This window comes from Etheostoma spectabile, chromosome 11, assembly GCF_008692095.1.
Source record: "Etheostoma spectabile isolate EspeVRDwgs_2016 chromosome 11, UIUC_Espe_1.0, whole genome shotgun sequence".
Taxonomy (NCBI): Eukaryota; Metazoa; Chordata; class Actinopteri; order Perciformes; family Percidae; genus Etheostoma; species Etheostoma spectabile.
In genome coordinates this window covers 5,497,359-5,523,060 of record NC_045743.1, presented here as the reverse complement: position 1 = coordinate 5,523,060, position 25,702 = coordinate 5,497,359, and the positions used below count along the sequence as shown (strand labels likewise).

At 40.2% G+C, this 25,702-nt stretch overlaps 1 protein-coding gene and 1 long non-coding RNA gene across 6 annotated transcripts in view; one reads left to right on the top strand and one right to left on the bottom strand.

Moving 5' to 3' along the window:
- LOC116697816 (uncharacterized) overlaps window positions 1-2,629 on the top strand; it is a 20,248-nt gene extending 17,619 nt beyond the window's left edge. The window contains exons 2-3 of the long non-coding RNA XR_004334049.1: window positions 323-456; window positions 2,121-2,629. This is a non-coding gene — a long non-coding RNA (uncharacterized LOC116697816). The remainder of the gene's footprint in view (window positions 1-322; window positions 457-2,120) is intronic.
- On the bottom strand, window positions 2,257-25,702 carry dcaf6 (ddb1 and cul4 associated factor 6). 5 transcript variants are annotated; one of them, XM_032529150.1, is made up of 21 exons: window positions 25,280-25,701; window positions 22,710-22,771; window positions 19,767-19,859; window positions 19,168-19,353; window positions 18,949-19,062; window positions 17,959-18,094; window positions 16,595-16,806; window positions 14,587-14,680; window positions 13,858-13,977; window positions 12,903-13,250; window positions 12,251-12,430; window positions 10,156-10,215; window positions 8,293-8,479; window positions 7,734-7,843; window positions 6,957-7,287; window positions 6,746-6,787; window positions 5,972-6,110; window positions 4,000-4,156; window positions 3,818-3,906; window positions 2,880-2,985; window positions 2,260-2,729 (listed from the first exon to the last, which is right to left on the bottom strand). In XM_032529150.1, the coding sequence occupies exons 1-21, from the start codon at window positions 25,374-25,376 to the stop codon at window positions 2,671-2,673; spliced, it is 2,922 nt and encodes a 973-aa protein (XP_032385041.1). In that variant the 5' UTR covers window positions 25,377-25,701; the 3' UTR covers window positions 2,260-2,670. The 5 variants fall into 5 exon arrangements, with proteins under 5 accessions (XP_032385044.1, XP_032385041.1, XP_032385043.1 ...); XM_032529153.1 differs by lacking the exon at window positions 10,156-10,215 and having other exon boundaries at window positions 2,257-2,729; window positions 25,280-25,702; XM_032529152.1 differs by lacking the exon at window positions 6,746-6,787.

Genomic DNA, 25,702 nt, shown 5'->3' with positions numbered 1-25,702 from the left:
TCTCATTTGATGACTCAAATCAAGTAAGATGTTTAACAGTTTCAAAGGGGAACTCCATCTATTTTAAGCATCAAAGTCAGTTTACAGTACTGCATTTGTGGATTACGCTGTGTAAAGCCATTTGCAGGAGCAGCACTAAATGCCCTCAAGTTATGTCACTTGAGTCAGTGACAATTGGGTCTAAGACTAAAAAAAATAAATTAAATTGTAAATAAGTGATCTTACAAGACCTCTGTAGCTTGCTCCTCATCTTTGCTTGATGCTAACAGCTCGAGGCTACATTGGCTGCTACACAGGTGCAGCTGCTGAGGACACAACACAGACAGACAACACAGGTTTAAACTGGTCTAAACTAAGATAAACCAATGACAGAAGTATATTGAATGTCATCTGTTGTCTAGCTTAATTTAACCCAGATTGTATTTAATGTAATTTGTTAGCTTGCTGCATCTTAAAGTGCCCATATTATGAAAAAAACAACCACTGTTTTCTGGGATTTGGGGTGTTATTTTGTGTCTCTGGTGCTTCCACATGCGTACAAACTTGGAAAATAAACTATCCATGCTGTTTTGAGTGAGACAACGGTTTCTGAATGTCCTCTGCCTTCAGTCTCCAGGTGAGCTTTTCAAAATCAAGGATATATTCGGAGAAATGGATACAGTGTTTGGCGGGAAACCTTGTACATTCCAGAGAGTGCTCAAAAGCGTATAAACAATTATGGAGCTTGGATCTTCCGCGTTGACTGGCCCATGACGTCATGACGGGCATGCGCACTAGCAACATTGTTTGTCATAGCAACATGCTCATTCATGAGCTTCTCTCTCGTGTCTCTTACAAGAAGCTATTGCTAGTTCGTTGTTATAGCTACATGGCAAACTAATGAACACGCCATTTCATTGTGTAAAATATTTAACGTTAAACGTGTTTTCGTTGTTTCTGATCGTTTACTTGCTTATCTAGTTAAACACCGGGTGGAAACAAAGCAAGAAGATGTAGCTAATCACTATTTTGTGCTACTTGCTAGCGCTAGCTACTAAGGTTAGCCTGCAGATTTGTAAACAGAGGTTCCCTTAATACATCCATGGCTTCATATCTTATCCACGTTACAGGCTTTACAGCATACAGTCCTATGTCTGTAATAACGTTGTGTAGGCATATAGCTATGCTAGCGGTGTTACCGTTCTCTTAATACAGCCATGCTCACTACTGTTGATGTTAGTTACTAGCCAATAGCCCCGGCAGTTTGGAAAATGCAACAGCGTACATCCATACATCCATCCCTTGGATGTATCATAAGATAATATGATGTATTAATAAAACACGCTGTGAATTACAACCATTAGCTATATCCATTATTACAGCTACATGATCATCATACGTGCGTGCCCAGTGCAGGGCGGCCTGGGCAGGCGCAGTCTTGCGGGTCTGCTTGCTTCCATTGTGTGCGTTCATAATGCCTAGTTTAATAACTCAGTTCATACTGGTAAATTAATGTACCCCCAAAAAAATTATCTTCTAAAATATAGAAATGTCTTTTGCCAAGCAATGTCTATGTGAAAAGTCTTTTTGGACCATGGGGTGCAATACCACCCTTATCCACTAAGCCCAAGGTGGCTTCACAGACATGGCGCTGTTCCTTGGGGCATGTTCAAAATCTGCATGGCTTTCTCCATCTCTAGCCGAGATGAGGTGATAAACTGTAGCACATGGTAACTCATTCTCAATTGCAAAACACTGCTATAGCACACACTAGCTCACTATTAACTACTTCCATGTCCCTGTTCTGCAGGTATTCCACAAGTGCGCCCTCATTTAGAAGAAGTCTCCCAGCTAATCTTGCCTTGTACTGACCAAAGTTGGACAAAGAGTTATCTAGCTATGTGATCTTACCTAGCTACTGCACATGTGCGACTCCCAACAAAGATAGTAAAGAAGTGAGATGTCTCACTCTGTAGCAAAAACAGAGACCCAAACACACAGGGTGAAAACAGGATCTGCAGCAATGTGCGGTGCAACAAAAATATGGTGTTTTTTGAAAATGACACCATGTAAACCTATTCTGGTCCAACCTCAAAATACAATTATGAACCTGAAAATGAGCATAATATGGGCGCTTTAAGCTTTAACCTTCCAGACATCTTTGAGATGCCATAGCTTTATTTATTTCTTTCAAATTATGTAAAAGGTCATAATGTTAGCATGTCCCTTTGGGGAGAAGAACTTATTTTTTCTCTCTTTAACAATAAAATTAAAGCATTCTCCAAGTATGTTTTTACTTAAAGTCCTTGTTTACATGCGTAACTGCCAGAGCAGCACATCAACAGTTTTTAGCTTTGTGCTACAAATTCAAAATGTCACACGTTAACACTGATGAAAGCTCACTTTCTCCTAACAAAATAATATTGCACTTAACATCCTTGCACACCAGCCGCCATTATTCTCACACTTAATCTATATTTACTGACATCCTTGCCTGTTGCATTCACACAGATGTAGTTTATCCTCATACAGAAACATCAGTAAGAAAGTCATCTTAAAAAAACAGGGGGGCTAGAAATGACACTAATTTTCAAAAGGAAATATTCTACACTATACTTGTACAAATCTCAGGGTTTTTTCAAGTGCTATACAGCAAGAAAAAGATTTTCTTTAAAATAAATTGCCAGCAGGCTACTGTTCATCCTCATTTTCCTGTCCTGAACCTTCGGAGCGATCACCTTCTAGTCGATCTGCAAGAAAGCAAAAGCAGATATTAAAGAGGGACAGATAAACCAGAAGGTTGACAATGTCTTAAGAAAAACTGTGTCTGTATACAGTGTCCATTAATATTCTAACTATTTGCCTGAATTAAAAACAAAAGTGAGTTTAAGTGTGTGTACCTGATCTGATGTGATTTAGGGAGGCCAACATTCGGAGCATGAAAGAAGCCGGGACTGTGATTGTGTTCCTAGTTTCCTCTAGCATAAGCTCATTCCGAGTTATTACCTAAAAAGAAAAGAAGAAAAAGAAAGAGATGTTAAGGAATGTGAATCTGACAAATAACAGGAAGAAAGGGAAAACTGGAAAACCACCGAAATTACCTAAGAAGTCTGCTTTTTTGAAAAGAAAAAGTTAAAAGGAGACATTTTGGGAAATTAGATGAGACACTTAGATGAGAAGGTTTGGGAACTCTGAAGCCAGCAGCTGGTTAGCTTATAATAAAGACAGCTAGCCTGGCTCTGTCCAACAGTAACAAAATCCACCTTCTGGCATCTCAAACCATATATAACAAGTTAAGATGTCAATAAGCTCACTAATTAGCATGTTATAGTATACTTATATATTAGTATATAGTTTATATATAGTTTGTTTAATGTGTACAAAACCTAAAGTTTAACAATGTTAAAGTTACAGCTGTACTGCTTAGTTTCTCTCGCCCCCCCAGAATACACTATCATTGCGTCCACATGATACAAGCCTTCCATGACCGCCCACCACTCCTCCGTGCAGTTGCTAGTAGCCAAGGAGGACACAGAAGATTAATAAAAACATGATGGACTCCTCAGAAGAGGTAATTATCTTCACTCAAGCTTCTGTGGGGGAAAGTCACCGGACAACACAATCTTCTGAACATAACCATACTCAAAAATACAGAGAGTTTTGTGGAGCTGATAGTGTCCATTAGTTTTGTATCAACTCATTTGGCAATGGCTTGAATGTAACAAACGTTCATTAATATCAAAAATGTATGCACTAAAGCTTTAAACAAACCAGCACACTGAAATAAACCAATCAATCAATCAATTCACTGATTTCACACATCTCTTGGCGGACATACCTCATTAGCCAGGACTCTGTTGAAAGATGCTGCCTGTTCCAGTGGTGACCAAATCTTGATATCGTAGTCTATCCCTGAAGAAGCCAGAACTGGAACAGACCAGAAAATAAAAGTTAACATCTGACTGAACATTATCTTGGAGCAGAGGATCATGTGCGGTGCAGAGTGACAGTTGGACTAACTGGGGTCGTAGGGGTGTGGCTGCAGGCAGTTCACCACGTGGTTGTCTGCTTCCAGCAACATGAGGTGCTCGGCCGTGTGTCTGTCCCAGATGAAGATGTGGCCACAGTCCGAACCGCTCATCACAAAGTTGTTGCCCCAAAAACAGGACTCCTTTATCTGGACAAAAGAAATAAAATCACCTTGAATTTTACACAGGAATAGTTTAACATTTTGGTAATCGCTTATTTTGCTTTCTCTCTGAGAGTCTGATGACAAGACATCACTCTCATATTGCGTATGTTATGTACAGAGCCGGAGACAGGAGATTAGCTTAGCATAAAGACTAGAAACAGCTAGCCTGGCTCTGTCGAAAACCTTGAAATTAGTCCCTCCAGAATTTTGCGATGTCGCGATCGTGCCAATTCATGCAAATTCATCCAATCACCCCAACTTTGGTGTGACTCGCAATTTTGACCAACAGCCACAACTTTTTTCGCAAATTTGACCAATAACCGGAGTTTCCTGTGACTTAAACCAATCCCAGCAGTCCCACGTGCCAGACTTTGTATCAGTCTGTGACTCTGAGAGCCAATGATCAAGCGAGAGTGAGAACGGGTTGACATAACACGTACATGGCCATATTCATTTCCTTGTTTACCGACCTGTGTGTGACTCAAACATCTCACATTTACCATCAAAATGTACAGCGAAAGACTGTGCAAAACATTTTGGACCGTCCAGCCAACCTGTACACATTTTAACATCAATGTACACTGTAATGATTTTTCACTCTAATGTCGCTGTCAGCTGTTTCCATCCTGTTGGCTCTCTGCAGTGGACGGGGCTGCCGAGTTTCCCTGGAGAAAAACTGGAGATGAGACGTACAGGATGACCTAAATTGAGGACAGCAACGCTTGTTATAGTAAGTGCATAGGTGATAAGTTAAAGTCCAATAAGTCCTTTATCAAACCATATGAATGTGTGTTCCAGCCCAAGCCAGGATAGGAAATGAACAACCAATGCCATTCACAGACATGTTCATAAATTATTATTTTTTGTCTTAAATCCACGAGCCGCTTTCATATTATACCAACATTTGCAGCATCCTGGGTCTACTTGGCAAGGTTACTAGGAAAACTCAGCCTACAGTAGTTTTATTCTCCGCAAAACAAGTTTCATGTTTATTTTTAAAGAACTATAAAGAAAAAAAAACTTTCTCCGTCTCCTGCAACTTTTTGCATAATTTATTACAAAACGTCCCGCAACATCAGGCAATTTGGGCCGCAACAATCTAAAAACAAAAAGTCTGCGAAATCCACGAGGGACTGTGAAATACACCTAACTAATTGTTTGTTTAATTCTTACACAAACAGAAATGTATAAACTGCAATTTGTAGTTTTGGAAACGTAAAAACAACAATTTGTGATTTTAGAGGGAGTTATGTCGTGTAACTATTTTCTGACCAACGGCAGTTCATCCATCAGCCCGGAGCTTATCTGCAGCTTCTCTGACTACAGCACAGGTACAGGCATAATTCGTACCAAACCTGGCAACCTTGGAGTGATGACAAGACTGCAGAAAGTAGTTACCAGACTGTCGTTTGTCAAGAAATAGACATGGGACATATTTTTTCCTTAAACCACAAATTGTCGCTACCTTTAGTTTTTTTTACAAACAAATCACAAAGTTTTAATTATTGAACTTTAGATGATGGTAGGCGCTATTATTATTATTTTTTTAAACCTTTGTAAAGACTGGCCATCCATTTTTCCATTTCTTGTATTTATATAAAAATAAATGTATTAATATTATTTATGCTAAGCTAGGCTACATGCTTCCTGGCTCTAGCTTCATACGTAATACACAGACATGAGAGTGGTATCTATGTGGTTATATAACTCTCAGAAAAAAAGCAAGTTTTTCTCGTAATGTCAAATCATTCTTTCAAGAGGCCTTTGAACTAATATAATGTAAATGGTCGGGAGATGTACCATTGTCCTGGAGTTGCGGTGGCCTTTGTAGACCATCTTGACTGAGGGTCTCCTGATATTCTGGGTCTCGCACTCCTCCATCTCCCTTCGTTCTTTCCTCCTGCGAAACAGCTCCTGGATACGAGCGGCTGCTGAGCGTCTGAGAAACACAAGAAAACCAATAGCAATGTAAACATTGGATTATAAAAGCTTCCCAAAATAAAATGAGAAAAGACACACAAACCCATGCCATCTTTGATGCTTTTGGACCCCATGCTTTGAATCTTGAGTGAAAGGTATGCTGGTGTAATTAATTCCCCCAAATGAACCCCAAGCTAGAAAGCAGCCACTTTCAAGGCAAAACACAATCTAACTTAATCAAGCCCTTTATATTGTTGTGCAAAGTCTTGTCCATTATTCACATGACAGCAGTGTCAATTAATAAAATCCACACTTGTTCATGTAATATTCTAGTTAAAAAAATACTGAGGAAATCAAAATTGTATATTTGTTCAGCTCTTTTCCATCATGCACACATTCTTTGTTCATTCATCTCTCTTCTGTACAAAATCTTCAAAATGCCGCTGTTATGCTGCTACTCACACCATCTGTGGAGTCAGTACTCACATGCACATCACTCTACAGTTAGCTATGTGTATATTAGTTTTTTGTGAGCAAAATGACCAAACCAAGACAAAAACCCGTTATCTTCATCATGTTGTGCTGTTGAGCTTTAATGCTCTGCTGCATGTCACACACCTGACAGGTTAGATGCTTTTAGTGCAAACACTTTACCTGATCATCCTATCTCCTACTGCAGATCCTCTGGTATTTAATCTAGATTTGTTGTAAAACAGTCAATGGGAAGGCATCACAAAAAAGTAGAATACCCACCCTTTAAAAGTGATATCAAACAAGAGCAATGAGATAATGACCTACATTCAAATACATGAGGATGCTTTCTTGCTTGTAGTGAGTGAATAGAAACAAGAGTTGTCTAACTTACCTCTGACCCTGACCTCTGAACCTTGTTGATGGGATGAGAATAGGATCGTCATCGCTGTCATCAGAGTCCTGGTTAGCCCGGGCAGGCTGACTCTGACCCTCCTCTCCCTCCTCCGCTCTGGGCTCCGCTCTCCTGCAGCCTCCTGAAGTGTCCTCCATACCCTCTGGCTGACTCCTCTCCACTGCTGAAGAAGCCATGGTGTCCCCCTGAGAGGATCCCACCGCTGGGGCCTGTGCTGACGAACTGCCGGCAGCACTGGAGCAGGAGGCACCACACGCCGGCTCTGTGGAGGCAGCCGTGACAATCTGCTGCCCCAAGGACACAGAGGGGGCTGAGGAGAAATACATATATAAAAAAGGTGCAGTAAGCGAGGCTGCACAAAGATGGCTGGAACTGTGTTTTGTGGCTCATGAACTCCTTCCGGTTTGTTTTCCATGTACACAGCCAGGCCTGTGTATTAACATAGCGCACACAGAAAACAGAGAGTTGGGCAACTGTGAGGAGATATTCGCTGACATCACTTACTATACCTTTAATACATGTCAGGACTTTGTAGTATTAGTGTTTGTATATATTTGTATGCTTGTTTCCACAAATTGAGTCATTTGCTGGCCTCCAGTGGTTTAACCTCACATCTTCTGGCTGTGATGTACAGGTGCACATGTTCTGACCATAACCACCAGTGATGGAGGGGGTCAGAGGTGAAATTGGCTTGAAACTATTTAAATTTGACTTCAAAGTCTGTCAGACCGATTTTCATGATGCTGAAGGACTCACGTTGCTCTGACACTGAAATCTCCGTTGACAGACTCTCTCTGCTCTGTGCAGCCACAGCCTCAGACATTTTGGGACCTCCACTGCCCAAAGAGCTGGATGTGCTACTGCTCCTGTGGAGGAAAATTAAAACAACGAGAGAGTCTTTCAAGCCTCTGAGGGTTTTTAATTGTTCCGCAAGAAGGAAAGTGTTGGAAAAGGAGGACGAGGCATCTGTGTTCACTACATTTCTGTCAAATTCAAAGAGGGTGAACATCTTTCTGCTTTGCGAACTGTAAAGGAACAACAAATTCTGCACACTGTTGGTCACATCAAACGTCAACTTCATTATAAAATAACATGAAAACAAGCAACAAAGCTCTGCAACTATGCTTAATTGTTGATGCAATGAGCCACAATATATTGACATGAAACTGAAGAAATATAGTTTCTAGAACTGGGAAGAAATACTCTGCTGCTGCCAGGTGGGTTTGACTATGATGCTCGCTATCTATTTGTATTTAATTTGCATGAGGTGATTTTAAAGAGGGGTTTTATCTCCTTGTACTCAGAAATCACTCACCACTCATCAGTGAAGTCCAGCTTGATGGTGCTGGTGGTGGTCCCCTCTGAACTGTAGTGTAGGCTGAGGACTGGCTCTGCTGCACTGGGTCGACTGGTACCACTCGAGGTGGAGGTGGTGGGAGCACTGGTGCTGACTGGTACAGAAGCAGGTTGATCAGGAGGTGAACCTGCAGCTTCTGCTGCTCCTGTGAGAAAGACACAGGCAAAGCAAGCAAGGATGATTTATTGTACAAAACATAGTTCTGGTAGAAAAGCTTTGGGCTTAGAGTTATTCATATAGAAATATGTCCCCCTATTGTTTACAGCATGTAATTGGGTGTTTAAAAGCACATTAAAAACATGCAATCTTGACAGTTATTCTTGTGAAGATCTGGATTTAAAGGGACAAACTGAAATGGTGGGGTGGGTGTCTTTCACACTGGTTAGTATCTGTATAACACAGCCACAACATGTTTATATACACTTGGTCCAATTTGTGCTGTAGAAAATGCTACATGGTTTAATGGAAAAATCAATAAAAAATTGCTAAACTAACTAACTAAATAAATAAAACAAATGTGCAACCTTCTGCTGCATCACTTCCCATGATTTACAACACAAACATGCAGCAGACATTAACATAGCGGACAAAGGTGGACACGCTGTAATGGACGACTATCACCAGCCACAACAACAACAGTGAAACACATCAAGACACAAGAAACATCAAGTCAAAGCCCCTGAAGGATCGAAGGATCGTTATTAGTCATATAACAACCTGGTTTATTGTAGATTGTTAACGGTCCCATGACATGGTGCTCTTTGGACGCTTTTATATAGACCTTAGTAGTCCCCTAATACCACACCTGAAGTCTCTTTCACAAAATGCAGCCTTGGTGTGGTGCTCTCTCTCTCTCTCTCATATATATATATATATAGAAAGAGAGAGAGAGAGAGAGAGAGAGAGAGAGAGAGAGAGAGAGAGAGAGAGCAGCTGAAGTGCTTCCACAGCAGCAATGACGGTGCAAAGGCCGAGAGTGTGAATGCAAAGAAAAACACGGAAGCTGACCAATCAGAAGAGACAGAGATTGTTTTGGGAGGGGGGTTTAAAGAGACAGGTGCTAAAACTGAGCGTTTTAGACAGAGGGTAAATACAGCTATATACAGACAGACATTATGAGAAGAGTAAGGTGTTTTTTGTTGTTTTTTTACATTAAAGCAAGTTAACGTGTTCTAGTAGAAACCCAAGTTTAAGTAGTAACCTGAAAATGAGTATGACATGGGACCTTTAAATGATCAAGTAACCCTTTCACCTAACTTTTGGGTTAAAAAGGTGAAAAATTCACTAGTTATGTAAATGTGATGTCAATTTTAAGTGTCATTATTCTAAAAAACAAAACAATGTTTTGTTGTTGTAATCTGAGAGAATTTACCCTTTGAGTACATATAAAGCCGTTTGTTAACTTAAAGACTCCTACCTGCATCATGCGTACCAGGTCAATGTAAATAAATCAATATTCAGTTTTAATGTAAGAGATTAATTTGATTTAATTACAATTAATTTAGACATTTAACAAAATGAATTTAGATAATTGTAATGAATTATTATTATTATTATTATTATTACTACTACTACTGTCATTATAGCATCCTTCAGTCCAAGTCCCAGTAACGTGGGTCAGATAGACACAGTCTATCTGCAGGCACAGAAATGTGTCTGGATAGGTAATGGGAGTAATGGGAACGTAAAGTAGTGGACAGAGAGAAACAAGAAGCACAAAAACAACAACAGACGACTGTGAAGGGGTTTAAGAGAAAGTGTTTGTGTTGATGAGGGATGGTAAGGAAGAAAAGTGGTTGGCAGGGGGGAGGGGGGACCCACCCTGCTGTTCATCAAGAGTCATGGATCCCAGCTGTTTGTTAACCACAGATGAGGGGGAATCTGGAACACAAATGAGACTGACTAAACATCTGACACTGAGCTCAAACCTGAGGGCTTAACACAAGTCAATGCACACGAGGGTTAAAACCTTCAAAGTCATGTTAAAAGGAAAGCGATCCAAGGCCAAGCAGGAGGAGCTGTAATATTTGCCAAAGGAGAGAAAAGCTTCATCTGATCATTTCACAGTCACTGCATGTGCAAAATGAGTATTAGAGATGAGTAAGTCTGAACATTCACACATGCTAACACGTCCTGCCTATCAATGGTTAATTCCTGCAATGTTACAATAACCATTAAGCTCACTGTAAGACATCAAAATGGAAAATACAAACATAATAATAATAATACTAATAATAATAATAATAAGTGAATGTGATGGCAATTACGTGTCATTCTCATGTTTGAATAAACCCCTGACTCCCTTTTATGTTTTTATGGGCATTTTTGTTCTTTATTTGATAAGAGGACAACAAAGGAGCGAGAGGGAATAACATGTACCAAAGGGTTGAACTCTAATCCTAGGCTGCTGCGGTGAGGTCTGAGCCTCAGTAGATGGGCACACTCCCTTTTTTTTTTAAAGATTATTTTTGGACAATTTTAAGCCTTTATATAGGACAGCTGAAGGTGTGAAAGGGGAGAGAATGGGGGAATGACATGCAGCAAAGGGCCGCACATTGGAGTTGAACTTGCAGCCACTGCAACACACGCGTACAATCAACCAGGTGTGCTATCCAGCCACTGACTCCCTTTCACATTAAAGTCACAACTGCAATTTTTTTTCAATATGTCAAATCTCTGAATTGAAATATCATCACATTAACATAGCAAAGAACAAGGCTTAACAAGGCTTAACAAGGCTAAGAGAAAATAAATGAAAGTCTTAAAAAAACAAAAAACACAATCACAAAACACTGTGAATGTGCCACTTTTACAATATTAAAAAAGGTGAAATATTATGCAAAATGCACTTTTTCCATGGCTTTTCTACATAAATGTGTGCCCCTAGTGTGTCTAGAGACCCCCTATGTATAAGAGAAGACCATCCTCTCTCTTTCACTCCTGCTCCACCTATCAGAAAGAGATCCTGATCATGTTAGATCACTCTATAAAAAGGATTTCTCCCCTTGCAGTGTCCGGAAAACGAGTTTTAAAAACAAAACAAAAAACTTTGCAAAAACTTAACCATTGGACTGCATGGAAAAAGTAATTAATATTCAGCAAAATATTATTAAAAACAATTTAAAAAAATTCAGACTGCATGTGATAATAAGAATTATAAGTCATTATGTGCTTGTGCACTGTCAGATGTCAGATGATGCAAATAAGCAGCTGAATTTGCTCTCTAATAAACAATGAAACTGACAAAACGTATTTTCACTTTGAGAATGGGTGGAGAGCTCACAATGGTCATTAATTAACTCCATCACTGATGCAACCTGATGGAGAACTAAGAAAACTCTCCTCCCTTTACATCACTACTTGAAGCTATTTGTGCACAAGAAGAGTATCGTGACTCTTTCTGTGGATGTTCTGAATAAAGCCACAGGGAACATTTACGTAACGGGCACCCACAGTATGTCTTAAAGACAAAAAGGGTTTTTCACTTTAACAGGCACAGCAGATGAAGCCAGTAATATTCCATGGCTAAAAAGGGCTTTAGTTATGATTCCCAAGTTTGAGTGAACAACCACATGAGCCTTAAGGATGCCAAAGCAGAGCTGCTGCCACTCGGGTGAAAACTCAAGCAACAAGTGGAGCGATGGAGTGAGAGCATTAGTGAGTGAGGGGCTGAGCAAACAGCGGAGAGGCAACACAGTGATTGCTTCAGAGGTTAATATGTAGAAGGTGGGACTGGGAAGAGGATCCCTGTGATATCTGTGGTCAGTTCTAGCAAGACTAGGTCTATCTGGACCCTTACTCTCTACAAACAAGACATGTCTGCTTTTCCTACATAGAGGATAAGATGGCAGGTGAAGGGGCCCAGGCAAACAGCCTGTATGGAGGGGGGGTGGGGGAGCTCGGAGGGGAGGGTAACCTGTAGGGGGATGCATCTCAGCGGCAGCAGCAGTAGCAGCTCTTTCTGACTGTCTCTCAGGAGCTGCAGAGGAAGGAGAACGGGCAGCTCGCTGACCCTGTCCTGGTGGGTCGCCCAGCCGAAGTAACCTCTGCAAACGCCTACACACTATACTTATGGGCAGCCGATTAGGACCATACTCTGATAAAGAGGCAGAGGAAGAGAGGGAGAGTGAATGTACGATTAGAAGACTGAGAGGAAGGATGTGAGGAGAGGATTGAGAGCAGAGGGACAGGAAAATAATAAGGAAAAAGACAACAGGATGCTGAAGGAAAATAGAGTGAGGTGAGGCTGACACACACACACACACACACACACACACACACACACACACACACACACACACACACACACACACACACACACACACACACACACACACACACACACACACACACACACACACACACACACCACACACACACACACACACACACACACACACACACACACACACCACACACACACACACACACACACACACACACACCACACACACACAACACACACACACACGGGAGTTGATCTAACCCACTGTACTGACGATTAACATTTGAAAGGTTGTTTTAGTGTACTCTATCAAAGTGACATTTGTGTGCGTTTGTTCTCCTACCTGAGAGAGTGGGTTCTGGTGTGGGCGTGGAGGTAAGGGTGGGGGTCCTGGCCGTGTCGGCCTGACTCCTCTGCTCGGAGTCAGGCGAGGAGGTGAGGGGGGAGGAGGAAGGGGCCGAGCTCTCCACTGACGAGGAGCTGGAAGGAGGAGGCGCTGTGACTGTTGATGACGACCCTGAGGAGGAAGAGGAAGTGGATTTAGGCATGGCGGCAGCGGCGGCGACAGGACCGGCAGGTACTTCCGGGCCGTTTGAGTCCACAGGCCTCTCTGGAACGCTGGACTCCTGACTGGAGCCTCCGGCAGGGTCAGCTGGGTTATTGGATGCCCCCTCTGGAGCGACAGCGGTTCCTGATACAAGAAAAGAAATAGATGTTTACAATCTCTAGGATGAGCTGATTACTGTTTAATGACATTTGAATAAAATCTCACAAAATACAACTCTAAACTCCACCTGCATTGTAAAATTTTAATACTTTATGTACAGTTTCACTTTGCATTTGTGGTGCTGACACATATAGGTGAATGGATCCATAGTAAAACACATGGTGCTTGAATTACTGTATTTATTTTCAGGGACAATGCACACTTATTAACATCACTGTAGAAGGCCAGTGTTCGCCAAATGGCTAATTTTCCACTGTTGTCTTTTTCTTGTTAACAACCAGCACTAGCTTATACAACAATACAAACTTATTATTATTTATTACTAAGTAATGTTAAAAAGAAAAATGCTAACAGCCCAAAAATAGGAGATCTATATATTTATTTATTGATTATTTGTAGAGTGAAAAGTATTTAGCATGAACAAATGCTACATAGCACCGCAAATATAGTCTAAGCTAATTTGCACAAACTCAACAACAAAAATACAAACAAATCAGCACAAACATTTTGCCGTCTGATTTGCCAAGTGTTGCCAGTTGTTCAAAGACGGAGTAACAGTAAAATGTCTCACCTCTGGCTCGTGTCTGAGGTCGAGTTCCTCGGCTGCCCTGAGCTTCGCTGGCCTCCTCAAACCAACGAGACAACATGTCCGACATCCTCTGCATCAGAGACACGTTTGGGCTCTGCTCTCCTGCAAAAGCGCAGGAGAAACATGTTCACGCTGGACGTAAGAAAAGAAACATGACAAAGTCGAATATGTTGGGACAACATTGCAATATCGATCATGATATTGATCATTGATTCAGTGACTCGGACTTATGTTTTGCAATTTGGACAATATCACCCAGTGACAACTAAAGGGGAAACAAAGTGAAATAAAGGTGGGTTTCATTTGCAGTTATTGTGACATGACATCAAAGTCGAACACAGACATGTTTTTTTGTGAAGGAGGAAACTACTTCTTGGTAGAGGTATCACATTTGTAACCGCTTACATGTTTAAGTCAACAAGTAGCACAGCTCACTGAATATTGAATGTGAATGGAGAGAAATTGTTATGTTGTGTTATGTTTAGCAGCATTGCAAGAAAATTTAATTATTACTTAACGTTTTAGAATAAAAAATTGAGGAATACATCTGAATGGCAAAAAAAAAAGAATTTGCAGGTAGGATTCAACAATACATTTTAAACGGGGGGGGGGGGTCTCAGAGCCTCGATCCATAATTTCAGATCTCCGCTTTAAACTTCCTGAGCAAGAACGTGTTCATGTCAGTTGCTGTACTGCCTGCTCGGATCTTACCGTCTCTCTCTCTCTCACTCTCAGGACGAGCTCTGGGTCCAGTGTCAGACCAGTCACCTCGCAGACGGAGGCGCTTCACTGGGGGCTGCCTCAGCTGTAACACAGAGACAGAGACAGAGACAGAGAGAGAGAGAGAGAGAGAGAGAGAGAGAGAGAGAGAGATTAGCAGTTTGTCAATCAAAGCATGGTCACAAATAGCTCCGCTGCCAGAGCAAAACACTACTCATCTCTGTCAGTGTCCTCTTTAAAGTGCCCCCTCCCTTTCGGCTGCACAACTGAGGTTGCCACCACTTTCCAGTCCCCTGGCTCTCTTTGCAGGGTAACAGGCTGAGAGCCAGAAATAGAAAAAGGGGGTCTTAGTGCAGGGACTATCAACTGCTTTACACAGGAAATGTCATCAGGTCTGGTTATAGGCTGTAGGTGGTGAAAAGGAGCAGAGGCTGACAGAGATAGTAGAATAAATCAAAGAGCAAAATCCCCTTGAAAAAATAAGGTGGAGAAAAAAAGTGGAGAGCGCAAGGTAATGAGCCTTTGCTTGGCCGTCCCTTCCACCTCAGCCTGAACTATTTTAAAGGATAGAGGAACACTGCCTGCTTCGGACGCTGTATTTGGAAAGGAATGTGTGTGGTGGTTGCATCTCGACACAGCTGAACTCACCACGAGGCTTTGAAACACTGGCACCATGAGCCAGCACATTCAGACACACGTGAAAACCAGTGCTCGGAGTAAACACTTTCAAACTAAATGCTCACCCAAACAGAAAAGATGAACCAGATACATTTTAGAAAAACACTTAAGAATCCAGGTTCAGATTTGGTTTAATCAATAATCCATTGTGCCTTTTCTTTCTCTATCACTGTGTCCCTTTCCCTCTTCTCCTCTGTTTCTCAGGGTCATTTTGCTCCATTCACTGCACTGCATCAGCTGGTGCAGAATTAGCAGTCTGCAGTACACTTAGAGAAGCTGACAGTATCAATAACATCCCTTTCACTGCCTACATGGAAGACTGCTTGGCCACACGTGTTTGTTTATTTTCTATGGTACACATACATATACTGTAGGACCAATTGGGTACAGCTTACTAATACGTAGAATACGCAGGGTTTAATCATTTTTATGTTGAGTATATGGATGTTTAACAGGGCTATATATATCCATATTTATTCACATGCTCACAAGCCCTTTCTGCAGCATTGATTTTCTCTACATCACATTATTAATATATATTTCAATTACAGCTGAAAATAATAGTCTATTAGCTTCTGTGTTAGCATGCTAACATCTGCTAATTAGCACTAAACACAAAGTACAGCGGGAGCTGATGGGATCGTCTTCGGTTTTGTAGGTATTTGGTCATAAAACAAAGTATTGCAAAAAAATAAAAAAAATGTACCTGATAAAGGCGCTTCGTGGAAAAGGAAGGATTAGGAAGTTATTACAATTATTCCTGAGAGTAACGTATGGACCGTTTTGCATTTTTGCCTAATGTGTATACAAAGCTATTTTATGTATGTATATAGTTGCTCTCAGGACTGCGCACCAGGTCCCCCACTTTTTTCGGCACTATCTATACTTTATGTTTTTTATTTTTTTTATTTTGTGTCAACACAGTAAAAGGGGTTGCTTCAATCTCGTTGCACAGGTACTGCACTTGTTTAATGACAAGAAATTAATTCTATTCTATTCTATTCATGGCAATGCCTCCAGTAGTTATTGAGATATTTCATTCAAAACCACGAATGTGAACCTCATAAGGATACCTTGGAGGGAAAAAAAATCAGAGGATCATCCAATTCAGTAGAATTCATCCTCTGCAAAGCATGAATATCTGTAAGGAATTTCATGGCAATCCATCTAGTAGATGTTGAAATGTTTCAGTCTGGATAAAAGTGGTGGACTGACCGGCCAACAGACTGACATTTCCATGTCACACCTACAAACATACAGTTCCTATCAGGATTCGTGATGTTATGAGAGCTGCATGACAAGAGTCATCACTGTCACTCACCTCCTCCCTCCTCTCCTCAGACGGGCCCTTCAGTTCTCGCGCCTGGTCATCTTTAGGGTTGAACAGGTAGATGTAATCAGACGAGTAGCTGACCAGGACCTCCTGACCGTCCTCGCTGTAGCACAGAGAAGTCACGCGACACGACTTGTTGGACAGGTGATCGGGAACAAACCTCACGCACATGCCCATCGTCCCCCGGCCCATGTAGTTACCTGAGGATGAGAAAGAGAGTCTCTAACTATCTGGATGATAAGATGGAGAGATATGCCCCTGGTGGGGTCTTCAGATCCTCATACTCTCTGTTGCTCACTGTAACAAATTGTGATTCTGAGGACAGCTTTTTATGCTCTTATTAAAAACTTTCTTTGTATGCATTTTAAACCAAGACTAACAATGTTGATGACATTAATGTAAAGCTCAGATAATACAATTACTACTATATAGTACTAGTATATAGTACTACTAGAACCAAAATACGGCTCTGATCTGCTGCTACATTATGAACCAATAACCATTCACTTTTTTATCCTTTTGCATAAAAACTCCCAGAAAATTTGAGGTCTGCTTCAAACGTCTGTTTGCTAATGCATTTTAACATGATACACTAAATTATGTTTGCATATTTATTATCACATTTTAGCCACCTGAAATCCAGACGAGGTTTTCTCAATTCAATTTTATTGGATAAATGTATAGATCCCAAAGTTTAAGATAAATCATTAAAATATTGAAATATCAAAAATGTTTTACATGAAGAACAAGAGAGGGATTTTGATATAAAAACATATATTTAATATATGCTTAGAGATAAGTGAACAATTATTTAACTTAACAAGTATGAATATACATACAATATATAAGAACTTGGAAAATGTAATCTGTTTCTAACATGTCTTTGATATCTTTAATATGGCTTATGTAAGCCACTTAAACTGTTGATGAAATTGTCTTCTCTTTCTTTCGTGTTCACTCTTTGAGCATAAAAACATTTTGTGTACGAGGGATGCTCAATACATAAAGTTTATAATGTCTTCTAGTTGTCAGGAGCATTTCAGAAGTAGAGAATATAATCATATTTGTGTAAACATCTAACAGTCACAGAGGGGAGCAAACACGGCACAGCAGGACGGGACTTAACACCAGAGAGGAACCCCTCGTACCTGCTTCATCTGTAAGCTAAGCTTACATGAATAATAACAGCTAATAACAACAAAATAGTACACCAAAAAAAAATTCCTTCACAAAAACAACTGTAGTGACTTCTAACATACAGTGAGCCTGAAAGTCAATGTGAATCTACTATATCATTAAATGTAAAGAAAGGGAAAGCTGAGTGAAAGATGTCCGCCTGCAGGACAGTTTACCTGTTGCTCTGGTGCCCAGCATGCGTCTGTCGTAGATCCGCACTGAGCTGTCAGAGCAGCCAACAGCCAGGTAGTACGGCACCAGAGGAGAGATGGATATGGAGGTTGCTGCCCTTCGACAGTTTATCAGGATGTCCTGAAATCAAAGCAAACACAATGGCACAAACTTTTAAAAAACAAAAACTAATTATAAAGTCAATGAGCCTTTTTCTAAAGTCAACAGCAACAGAAGTAGCGTTTTAAGAGTATTTACAGTCGGGGATCTGAGGACAGTTTTGTCCAGTTAATCAGCTCCGACAAAAATATTTTTAATAAGTTGTTTTCCAGCTGTGGATGTCCACTTGTAACACTAACATGTTGTATGGTAATTAAAAGGGAGAGTCTGGTAAAATTACTCCGACAGTCTTAAGGTCAAGCGTACCGAGCTCCAGCAGGAAATAGGAGAAGACGCAACGCAATATAAAAGGCACAGCTTCTGACACACACACACACACACACACACACACGCACACGCGCACACACACGCGCACACACACGCGCACACACACGCGCACACACACGCGCACACACACTGGCCTAAAGCCGAGAAAAGTGTTTTCTGAATTACTCCATTCAGCGATGCTGAGGTCAAACTCATTTAACAAAAATGTGGGAGATCATTAATACCAAATTAATACCAATTCCAACAGTCAATTAAGAAAATATGTCAACAAAATGCAACAACCACATTACATAAATAAAATAAAAGGTAGAACTGTAGAATGAAAATGAGATGTAAGAGACTTAAGGAAACTAAGTAATTCAGAAAAAAAAATTAATTACACACTATTAGGTATTAAACATTTTAAAGAACAGAAACGCTGGGGAAAAAAAAAAAAACATTTTAATCGACCGTAACGTTCCAGTATTTCCACAAAAAAAACTCAGTGTCAATTCATGATCATCACCAACTGAAAGGATAAAAAACCTCTGTCACAACTGTCAGCGTACATCTTTGCAGTCTTCTTTAGTGCAGCTCGTCTTCGTGCGGAGGTCAAACCATCGCACCGTGCCATCCTCCCCACATGACAGAAACGTGTAGGGGTCATTTGGTACCGTCATAATCTGACAAAACAAAAAGAGAGGTTGAGGTTAGGAGACAGAAACCACAAAGAAGAATCTCTTGTACGCTCTAAGCGATGTTCGACCAGCGTTTCTCTTGTTCAGTACCTCGTAAGCTGTTCCATAATGGCAGGTGAACTGACACTGTCTGTTGTGCTCAGGACTCTTCTCGGTGTTGGTGTAGTAGATGATGCCGTCTCCGGAGCAGGAGATGATCTCCTGATCGTTAGTGTGGGGCATGAACTTAGCGCTGAAGATATTTGCCCGGTGACCTGAACGTATGGACTTCTTGACCTGAGGATAAGAAAATACATGATGGTTGAATGGGAAGAAAACTGACAACAGGTACCGTCCCAGGTCCCATCGTCACCTAAACACACACACACACACTTCCTGCACCACGTTTATTTAGGTGCTCTGCTTCAAAATAAAATAAAAAAATTGCAATGTGTTTGTTTCTCCTAAAACAATTTCAGTGGAAAAGGTGGTGTTTCCAAACAAATACTTTTATATCAATTTCAAACCTTATAGCACATGAACTACAGCTGTGAAACCACTGACACTGTACTAAACTACACATTGTGACCCGTCCTATTTGTGTATCTGTCGTGTTTGGCTTTTCTTTAAATCTTTATATATATAAAACTGTCATGCCTTTTTTTTAGCTGTAAAAAAGTTCATAGACAACTTAATTGATGAGAACCTACCTTTTTGTTGTACGGGTTGGAGATAACCAAAAAGGTGTCGTCTGACCCCGACAGGAGATATTCACCTGTGTCGTTCCAAGATATAGTGTTGACCTGCAGAGGGAATAAGTAACTCGGATTATGCAAAGATACAGACGTTTGCGGTTTCCATTAGTGCTGAAAGGATTAAATAATTAATGAATTTAACTGACACACACAAAAAAAAATCAACAATTATTTTGAAATATTCTAAAAATTTGATTCCAGCTTCTCAACTCTAAGTACTTTTTTTTGCGCCTATGATGATGGGAGGAAATAAGAAAACAAAATGTTCCTACACAGAACTACATTTATTTTTCTGTGTTTTCTCTAATCTGTGCTTTGATTGTGAAATGTTGCATAGTTTTACCACTTCCGGCTCTAAGAATTATTTAAATAAAACTAAAATCAACTGAACTACTTACAAGACATTACCATGCACCTTAAGGGTTCACAATCACACAAAAAAAAAGTTGGGAAACACTGTGGGTCTAATGTCCTTGTCCAATTCAAATGAATTTCATTACCATTCAACTGAAATCACTGTCGAACCATGGTCACACATATAATCCATCCATGAATATAACGGTTAGCACAAGAACATTCACAGTTGGCTGTCACTCTGTGGATCAATATTTCATTAACCCCTGCTGGTTGCAGCTTCAGTGTTTTCATCATCACACTTTTGCTCTTCATTTCCACAGACTCACACTGCAGCAAAAAGGGAAATTACACTGCCTGCCCATCCGTTCACCACACGCTGCAACTTGAACCAGAGGCTCAATATTATAACACATTTTAAACTGAGAAAGTGTTTCCACTTTTGATCGTCTGAAGTAAAATGGTATCAGATTGAGAGGCGGAGTGAAGGTGAATCTCTCTTTTGTTTCTCATGTGATGAACAATTAAGAGGCAGACAGGGAGAGAAGATTCAAACGAGGGGATGAGGTCATCAAAATGTTTCATTGTGCCTTTTTTTTTTTAAATCACAGGTCCACCTTGTGTAATATGTAATATGTAAATGTGTAATACATGAAACAGCAGGCCAAAACGCCAACAGTCTTCACCTTCCAAAGGCAGATTTTATCATGTCTGCTAAAAAGTACATCTACGTTATGTTGTAATGTTTCCTAAAACTTGTATTTTTCCTGTGTCAACTGGGAATAAACTGAAAATCTCTCATTCTTCAACCAACAACAGCAAGTGGTACTTTGCAACTGATGCAACTACTACCCTATTTCCACTAATTTTGCAATGTTTGGGATAGGCCGGCACATTTAATCGTTGTAAAATCGTGATCTCAATTTACCCTGTTCACGATTAAATTTTTTAATAATTTTGATTTGTTTAATTTTTTTTTTTTTTAATGACTTTGATTCTCATTTAATTTTACGAGCCGACTGCATCACGCTACTACTTTCTTCTGTGAGCTTTAAACAGACTGTATGAAATAAGTTTTAAAGCGCTCCCAAGAGCACTGCGATGCTCTTTCTTCTCTTCATTTAAGCCTCTATGTTTACAGGCTGGTGGTGATGCATAACGTGCTATAGGTGCCAAAACAATTCTATGTTTGGTACTGACAATTTTTTGTTGTTGTTGTTATGGTTCATGTGTGCAATAAACATTACATTTTGTGAGAAAAAACAATTACGGCAGAGAATCGTGATATCAATTCTAAGCTAAAAAAAACGTGATTCAAATTTTTCCCCGAATCGTTCAGGCCTAGTTTGGTATGGTTGTTTCTCGCCCTTGCAGACAGCTTTAACCACCTCATCCAACAGCTGACACAGTTGAGGCGTGCTGAGCCACCTATACAAAAACACTCAGACCATCCACTTACTGAGAGGATGCAGCGCACCACTGAGCAGTGTTGCAGTTTATTAAGGACAACGAAAGAAAAATAGGTGACAGCTTCACATGTTGGCCAAACATTGTGGTTCTTGTCGTTTATTTGTATGCAAGGTGTCTGGAGGGGTGTCTAGCTCTATGTTTGGTGTATTTTGTAAAAAGAAAACTGAAAGTTTGAAAAATACAAATATTTAAAAGAAAAATGCCACCCCAAAAAAAAAAAAAACAGATGTTCAGTTGGGTCTTTACCTTCAGTTTGGGCTTGCAACTATCAATCATCAATCATCATCATCATTTAGTCAATGAAATGTCTAAAAACAGCAGAAATTAGCCCGTCCCAGTTTCCCACAGTCCAGAGAATCTTTAGTATTTCTAATTACTATTTTTGCTTGCAATATGGCTAAAACGATTTATCACAATAGTTATTTTTCTGCTGATCCGACTAATCAATGAATCAGCTCTACCTTCCTTATCTGTGTCTTCTTCATCAAATATACCTCCGCTCAAGATTGAAAGAGCAAATATATAAATAACGTGCAATGAAAATGTTCCTCTAATCCTTTTTAAGATGAGGATGGTATTGAAGTGACGCTCTCCTGTGGTTGCTGTGGTGTTTTGACCCGGACTGACGTCCAGGCTGATAGGGTGACACAACGTGTGACTGTCAGCTTCAGGTTTCTCAGTGGAATTAACCAGCTGGCCTGAAGTTAAAGATCTGCTCTCTGTCGGACACTTGGGCCTCACAAATTGGTCGTGGAAAGTTGCATGGTGTGGTGTATTTCTTTTCTTTTTTTTAAAGATTATTTTTGGGGCATTTTAAGCCTTTCGTTGACAGGACAGCAGAAGAAATTAAAGGGGAGAGAGAGAGGGGGGGGGGGGGGGGGGGGGGGGAATGAAATGCAGCAAAGGGCCACAGGTGGGAATCGAACCCGGGCCCACCGCTTTCAGGAGTAAACCTCTGTCTGACGACGCCTGCTCTACCAACTGAGTTATCTGGGCGCCCGTGTTGTTTTTCTTTGCGAGACAACATGAACAAATAAAAAACAAAAACAGATAAAACATTGTTGGAGCACTTACACAGCCATCATGTACGTTTAGTGTCCCTTCAAGTTTCAGTCTCTGGACAAATTCTCTTCTACCTGTGAAAGAAAAGAAAAAAATACAAAAAATTATAATGTTGAAGAATGACAGGTTTTTGCTTTATTTCTTATCCTACTGGATAATAGCCCCCATTGAATGATAGCCCCTATCTGTCTATCGTTCACCTACTTCATCCATCCAATTCATCTTTGTTCATTGCTTCACTCTAGTTAGGTACAACTGTAGTTCTGTAGACTGGTATTAAATATCATGTTGTTTTGTATAATTGTATTTCTATTTTAAGTGGTTTGTTATTGCTTGTTTGTGTGATGTCTTTTGTTCATGCTTGGCATCGTTGTCAGGTGATTTCCAGAGTCTTAAATAATGAAAAATATATCAAGAAATTATTATTTTCAGTTAATCAGTTGCTTTAAAAAATATATATATTATTATTATTATCATCATTAATATTATCATCATCATCAATTAATTATTTGTACAGTATGGTTTATAAAAAGCCATAATAAAAAAAAATGTCCATCACTATGTTTCCCAGAGTATAACCAACAGTCCAAAACCCAAAGATATTGGATTTACAACAACATAAAAAAGCAGTAAATCATCGCTTTAGAGAGGCTTATATCAAAGAAAGTTTTACATTTAAACTCAAACAAATAGCTGATGGTCAAAAAAATATTTAAAGATAAATATTAAACAGATACATTTAACAAATTGTACCTGAATGCGACATAGTTTGTGTTTACACATGGAAATAAGGAAAATATGCTAAAATTTGCTTGATTTGGACATGCCTAAAGCATTGAGTAGTTTTCGCTTTAATTTAATACCTATGTCAATATGTTGTCTAATCGGTCTTATTAGAGTTACTGGGTGTGTTCATGGAGTCTCCAATCAGCATGTTAAACAGGGATTAATGTCAGTAGTAACACTTAAATCTTGCTAAAGTTCAGAGAAAGCCCTGCGTTACACACACACATTTCTTTTAACCCCCTTCTGAAGTGTCTTTGGAATTCAATGTTGACCACTACTTGCTGCCCCCATCCCCCATTTTAAAGCTAAATATAACCTACAAGAGCTCTGACCCACACATCACTGCGTGTATCCCTTAACCATAACACAATAACAGCTCAAACCATATCTCAGTCAAGCTAAATTCAGCGCTGACTAAACCTCGGGAAACCTGCCCCACCTCTACAGGCTTAGAAATCTTCAATCAACCACTGTCAGGTGCTGACTGTTAGACAGGCCAAATTGCAGACAAGTCTCATAAACCTCTCTGTCTCCCTGTGTGCCAGCAGCAGCGCTGTCCACTTTTACACCGCGGCCACTGTTGTTTTCTCATGTTATTCTCTCACAACCAACACAGATCAACATGCAGCAAAACATAGGTAAAGTCTCACTAATGAGGACTATCACTGCAAGTTGACTCACACTAGTGCGTGTTATAGTTTTGCCCTTATTAAGCTTAAAACATGAATGTAAAAACAAATATACTCATTATTTTAAACCACATGGCACAGCTACCTTTACACACTCTAAACTGAATCTTTTAACCTAGATGCTCTTAATTATAAGTGCCATAATAACATGCCAATGTATCATTATATATTATCGTGAGACTATTTAAACACTGCGGTGTCATGCAAGTTTAAAAAACATGTTTAGAGCTGAAGCACTGAAGCGTCCACCTTCCTTTGTTCAATGTGGGAATTTTACAGTTAGCAGTGTTTTGATACACTGGCCTGATATTATGTGCATTGGGCAATATTTCAACATTTACTCCATATTTCCTCGCTTGATGCTATTGGTCTTGTGTCTAAAGTTGACATCATTTTTACAGATCAAAAATATATTCTATGAGGCAGAAGTGCTATTCTAATTTGTGTTTTCAATGTATGATTGTTTATATGTCCCAGGTTGCTGTGAGTGCGTCCAGGAGAATGAGACCTTGAGCACTTGGTTGCAAAAAGCACTTTATAATGCACCATAATGCACCAGTCCTTAATAATTACATTACATTACATTACATTACATGGTTGATCCCTGCTTTTATCTGAATTATGTTATACAATTGTAGTGCTATTATACTTTAGAGTTTATTTACACACACACACCAACACACCACACACCACACACACCACAAAAAAAAGACACCACACAGCCACATTGGCGATGCAGCCTGTGGATGGTTTAATTGCAGTACATCATATAATGGAAATAGCATCTATGCTGCCATTCCTGTGCCAAATAACGGCGTATCTGAATGAGATAAATATGATTTTGCTCCGCTTTTACATAAGTAAATTAAATGTACAGGCGGTCACTGCTGTGTTTACACTTTGCAGAAGGAGTAACTCTGTTATAAAGTAGATCGGAGCACAGTCATGTTGTGTCTAGCTGTCATCGGATGTGCTTCAGCACCGCAGACACAGCCTTCAGTGGAGGTGGGCTACCTGCCATGCACAATGTTAATTTAAAAAAAAAATGTTTTCTTGACATCTCACCTACGTTGCCGTTAGCATCAAAGAGGCGTGTTTTGTTCTTACCTAAATAGTTGGTCCTGATGGTGTTAGGCTCGTTGTATCCGATTAAACGTTTATTTACATCCCAAATCAGGTTCCCAGAGCAGGACATTGTGACCATATGTGGGCTTTAATTAACAATAACATTGAAACTAAGCTAATCCGTTCCTGTTGATGTCGCTTTTTATCTACCGTCGCTCGGGTTTTGACATGGAGATCCGTCCCTGTGTCTCGGGACAGCGCTGTCCTTAGCTGGCTGCGACACTCAGCGTCTGCATCGCAGGAGGTGAAAGACTCGCTCCTGTCCTGTCTCCGCTGTCCTCGTGAGACTACATTCACTGGACTGCTGCTCTATGCGCTGCTAACTATCTGTCCTGCTAGCCTAGCCTGGTTTATTTCTTCTAGCAGGCAGCGGTCAGCTGTGTCCAAACAACGCGATAAACTACG